A 5,324-nucleotide genomic window follows, 5' to 3' on the forward strand; every position below is an offset into this window, starting at 1 on the left:
CTCCCATGGCTCATGTGTATTATTGTGAAGATAATTTCACGCCTGATTTTGATCGGGGGGAGGAATCAAGTAATGTACTAGTGTGTGCAACTTTTTGATTTTTTGGTTTTGCAAATTGCGATATCAATGGGTTGCCAAGTTTCAGAAGCAAAGCCGGGGTCGGTCAGGTGGCGCCCGCGCGCACGCTAACCACATGTTGTTTTCACGGATTTATTGTGCGCGGCGAAGCTCGCATCCGCATCCGCTGCTCTTGTCGTCTTCGTCTTCTCCTCTCCTCCTCCTCCTACTCTTGTTTTACTAACGTTTCTCTCTCCTCCTCCTGCTCTGGTTTTACTAACGTTTAATTCTATGTCTTATTTAAAAAATATAATTAGTATTTTTATTGTTATTAGATTAATAAAACATGAATAATATTTTGTATGTGATTATTTTTAATTGTTTTCCTAAATTTTTAAAATAAAACAAATGTATTGGACACGAAAATCCTTAATAATTTTTGCAAGTGCGATGTTTGTGGCCCGACGTGTGGCGTGGGGGGATTTTTGTCGACGGATCTGATTGGCGGATGGGGAACCACGGGTGGGACCCACTGTGGCGTGCTTGACGTGGGCATGGCGTCATGGTGGTGACGGGGAGGGTCAAAGTCAAAGTTGTCATGCTGCTTTGGCTGCATGTGCAATGAAAAAGCTTCGTGCTGTACAGTTTTCCCCTTTGGGGACTCAAGCTTTGAAAAGTCTAAAACTCTCGTGGAGGTGCAGTCCTGAAGATGAGCGTGACTAATTTGGGAATTAGGATTAGTGAGACAGCCGTGGGATGAATGACATGAACATAATTGCGAATCTAATACTACCTCGTTCCAAAATAAATTATTTTTTTAGTTTTTTATACTATGTTTAACTCTTCGTCTTATTTGAAATTTTTTTACGATTAATATTTTTATTTGTTACTGGACGATAAAATATGGATAGTAATTTTCACGTGACTATTTTTTATTTTATTTATAATTTTTTTAAATAAAATGAATGGTCAGACGTTGCATATCAGAAATCAAAAAATAAACTAAAGATAGTAGAGTCGTAAGAAGACGATCTTGACTCATTAAATTATGATTTTACTCGAGAAAATATTGTAAACGATAATTTATATAGCGATGTAAAAGTGAGGTTATTATTGGATACGTTAAAGTTTAGAAGTACTCTTGAATTTTGTTCAGTTTCCAATTAGTAACCACATGGTTACTGTGGTTCTTGGGTTTGACACCGAGAGGCGGTAACAACTCCTTCCTCGCTGAGGTAAACCATCTCCACAACCAACAATTGAAAGTTCAAAACTGCATGTGAGCTAATGCGCTGAACATATAAAAACTATATCAACGAGCCACTAATTAGAGGAGGTATCAGGTATAGAGTAGATTTGCTATATATATCTACTCCTTTCTAAACCTTAAACAATCCTTTCAAGATGAATGGTTTTTTTTTCATTCTCATATCTTAAACACTAGGGCGCAGAATATCTCGGTAGGCATGACGACACCAAAGGTTGTGTTCTTTTCTCATATTTTTCTTGGATTTTACGTGCGTGTTTTTTAAACTATTAAATGGTATATTTCTTTTACAAAAAATTTACATATAAAAGTTAATCATACCACCTTTTAAAAGTAGATTTTTAACTTTTTGCCATTTAATTTCATCATTTATAATAGCTATTACAAAAATCAGAAAATATTTTATCTTTCTCTTTTAGCAAGAAAGAACACAGTCTAAGCCTACACAAGCGCTTCTTGTTTCACCGAATTGCAACAAACTCCGGCAAGGTGTTTGGTTTACTTATGGGTGCTTGAGAGCTAAATGTTTCCCGTGTTTGGTCGATTTTCTGACGTTGCTACAATTTTAGTGTAAATTTTCCGTTCAACGGTGTTAGAACGTCTACAAGAGACTAGTCAATTTCTTAAGCTTCTACTCCGTCCGTCCCTAAATATTTGACGCCGTTGACTTTTTTATACATGTTTGACTGTTCGTCTTATTCAAAAACTTTACTTAATTATTAATTATTTTTATATCATTCCGTGTATTGTTAAATATATTTATATGCATATATATAGCTTTACATATTTAACAAAATTTTTTGAATAAGACGAATAGTCAAAAGCGTATAAAAAAATTAACGGCGTCAAACATTTAGGAACGGAGGTACATACTAATCGTCACGATGAGCACGTCTATTTATTGGAATTAGCATTGGTGAGACAACCATGGTATCAATAACAGTATGACAATCCAGTAGAGCTCTATAAAGATGATCTTTACTCCTTGATATGGTTATGTGTTTCTAATTTGGGAAAAAAACTCAGAACCATGATTTGTATAACGACCAATTAGAAGTTAAAACTGCATGTGAGCTAGTAACATTATACAGCAATATGTTGCTGTCAGTGCGCTGCTAATGAAATCTGTGAAATGAACTTGTGATTCTGTAGTTCTCAAGTTCTTATTGATCTGCTTCTATGGTGTCAGGAACTGATAAACTGTTTGTGACCAATCTCACTAGGACCGCCTTGCTATACTAGTAGTAACCAAAGTTTGGTGAACTGAAGAGCCATTGAGCAGGGAGGAACACCAGCCTCTAAAATTCTGAACTGAGAATGAGGAGTGCCAACAATATCAGATATTCAGAATGCATACGCTGTATGCCGTGAGGCATCTGCCGGGGAAAATTCAGTAGGAAAGATCTTGGTGTCGCCTGTTTTTGATACATAAATCTGGATACAAGTAAAACATGAGCAGATCAATGTCGATGGGCTGCTGTCTGGCGGCCGGCTTGTCAAGTTTTAACAGTGCTACAGGCCAATCGTCAGTTACTCTTCCTGCCTTTCGGTGAGTAGATCGATGTGGTGATGACACGGCAGTACTCTCCGTTGTTTGCCAAACAAGCAGAGCAATCTTCAGGCAGAGGTGCAGCCAGAGAGTGGACCAAACAAAGACAAAGCACAGTTCAGTGAACCCCAGTGAATTTACTGCAAATTCAGTAACATATACCGTCGTGAATTTACTGCAAATTCAGTAACATATACAGTCGACAGCTTAAAGATTTCCTCTCTATATCTCTTTCTTCCTCTCTCTCTCTCAAAATATATTAGCTCGAAAAGTCTGAAGTGCTGATCATGTGAGATTTAGTTTTGGCCCTTTCACTGCTTAATTTTTTTTCCTGTAGCTTGTCCGGATATGATCCGAAAAAAAAAATGTTTCATAAATAAATGGTGGAAAATCAACCCTCTTTTCAGTTCCTGTGCAAGAACATTTCAGACTTGGCCCTTTCTTCCTTTACAGAATCTACTGTTCAAGTAGCGATACCATTATCTTGGAAACGATGTTTACAGCAGCCAAATCTGTCCAATTTTGAAGATGCTTAGCCTTTAAAGATTCAAATTGAAGGAATTATTCTCACACTTGTGTCGATTATATGTAGATCTCGGGCGAGTGAATACCGGTGTAATCTCCTTATCAATCAATTCTCCTCCTTTCTCAAGAAAGGAAAGAACAGATTCTTCTACATGCAAGTTGTTTGAGTTGTTTTGGTTCCAATACTTGTATAACTATGACCAGTATTCATAACTTTTTCGTACTTGATAAGTCCCGATTAAGCACAAATGTCACTCTGTCATAACACTATTCAGGTTATAGAATTTTCTTTCGATGTGTCGAATTGTCCATGCCATTCCTCACATGCATCATGAGTAAAGCAAGCAGATCATATGTTACTGGTATGTGGGCTCACTTTTCTCTCGGGCCCAATATTATTAACTTTTAGCATCCCTGACGCTACTAATATAAATATTTTTAGCATTTTAATGTTATCCTAGAATATAAATATTTTTAACATTATTGGTGGTAATAGTTGTCATATTTTATCTCTAATCTACCCTCCTACTCTTATTTATTACTCGTTATTAAATGTTGTCGTAGTTTTTCTTATCAATCTTAATCATATAAAATAATCTAGAAATACTTATATTTTAGGATAAAGGTAATGTTATTATGTAGTTAAGCCTAGTACAAACTACTACCTCCATTTCATAATGTAAGATGTTTAACTTTTTTAGTTACAATATTTAACCATTCATCTTATTTAAAAATTTAGTATAGATATAAAAAATAACAAGTCGTGCTTAAAGTTTTTTTGATAATAAATTAAATCACAAGCAAAATAAATAAATAAAACAAATGGTTAAATATTGTAACTAAAAAAAGTCAAATATCTTATATCATGAAACGGAGGGAGTACTAAGTACGAGCATATTGTGCACTCAATTTGTTTTCATCACTTTACTTATTGCAAGTTGTAGCTCTAGCCCTTCAGCTGTCACCTTTTGTCGTGGTGTTTTTTTCTCCAATGTCGTGGTTGCTCCACTTCTCCGGCTCTCTTCTCCTTCCCTTCTCGCATGTCTGATCCATCGCCGCCGCCGCCGCCGTCGTCGTCGTCCTATCTGCATGGAGGTGTCCCGCATGGCCAACTGCAGCAACGTCTCCTCCCCTGAGCAGCAGCCGCCGCCGCCGTCGACGGCGCCGCAGCTCGACTACGACGTGGTGGTGATCCTGGCGGCGATGCTGTGCGCGCTGGTGTGCGCGCTGGGGCTCAACTCGATGCTCCAGTGCGTCGTGCGGTGCACCCGCCGCGCCGTGGCCGACCCCGTCGGCTGGGTGGAGCACCGCCGCGCCAGCGCGGGACTCAAGCGCGAGGACGTCGTCGCGCTGCCCGTCGCCACGTACGTCGCCTCGCCGGCGCCGGCGCCGGCCGCCGGCGCCGGGTGCGCCATCTGCCTGTCGGACTTCGCCGACGGGGAGAGGGTCCGGCTGCTCCCGGCGTGCGGGCACCGGTTCCACGTCGTGTGCATCGACAGGTGGCTCGTGGCGCACTGCTCCTGCCCCACGTGCCGGCGGCGCCCCTCGCCGGAGGCCGACGCCACCGCCGTCGGACGAGGCCACCATCACCTGCAAGTTTTGACTGCTGCATGATTAACAGGCTAAGCTTTTGTCACTAGATCATTGCATCGTTGTATGTTCGATTATATATGAGCCATGCATCATCCCGTGATTAGCTTGTATCATGGGCTCATGGCTGATGGTTTTACCTTGCCATCTTGAGAGTGAGTAACTTTTATTTTCCTCTAAAATGATCCTGAATTATAGCTGCTTTTATGTATTGTTACACTGCATAATGCAGTGCTGATCATTTATCAATGATCATTAAAACTGGCAATATCAGTTATGTGGTAAAGTGGGCACTAGCCATTATCTAAGACTTGTGTGGAATAGAATCAGAAAACA

The 5,324-nt window shown here is 39.9% G+C and overlaps 1 protein-coding gene across 1 annotated transcript; it reads left to right on the forward strand.

The window, feature by feature from the left end:
• Positions 1–4,290: 4,290 nt before the first annotated feature.
• On the forward strand, positions 4,291–5,324 carry LOC102703879 (RING-H2 finger protein ATL74-like). Its single transcript, XM_040525529.1, has one exon. The coding sequence runs from the start codon at positions 4,488–4,490 to the stop codon at positions 5,010–5,012; it is 525 nt and encodes a 174-aa protein (XP_040381463.1). The 5' UTR covers positions 4,291–4,487; the 3' UTR covers positions 5,013–5,324.

The sequence above is a fragment of the Oryza brachyantha genome, chromosome 6, assembly GCF_000231095.2.
Source record: "Oryza brachyantha chromosome 6, ObraRS2, whole genome shotgun sequence".
Classification (NCBI taxonomy): Eukaryota; Viridiplantae; Streptophyta; class Magnoliopsida; order Poales; family Poaceae; genus Oryza; species Oryza brachyantha.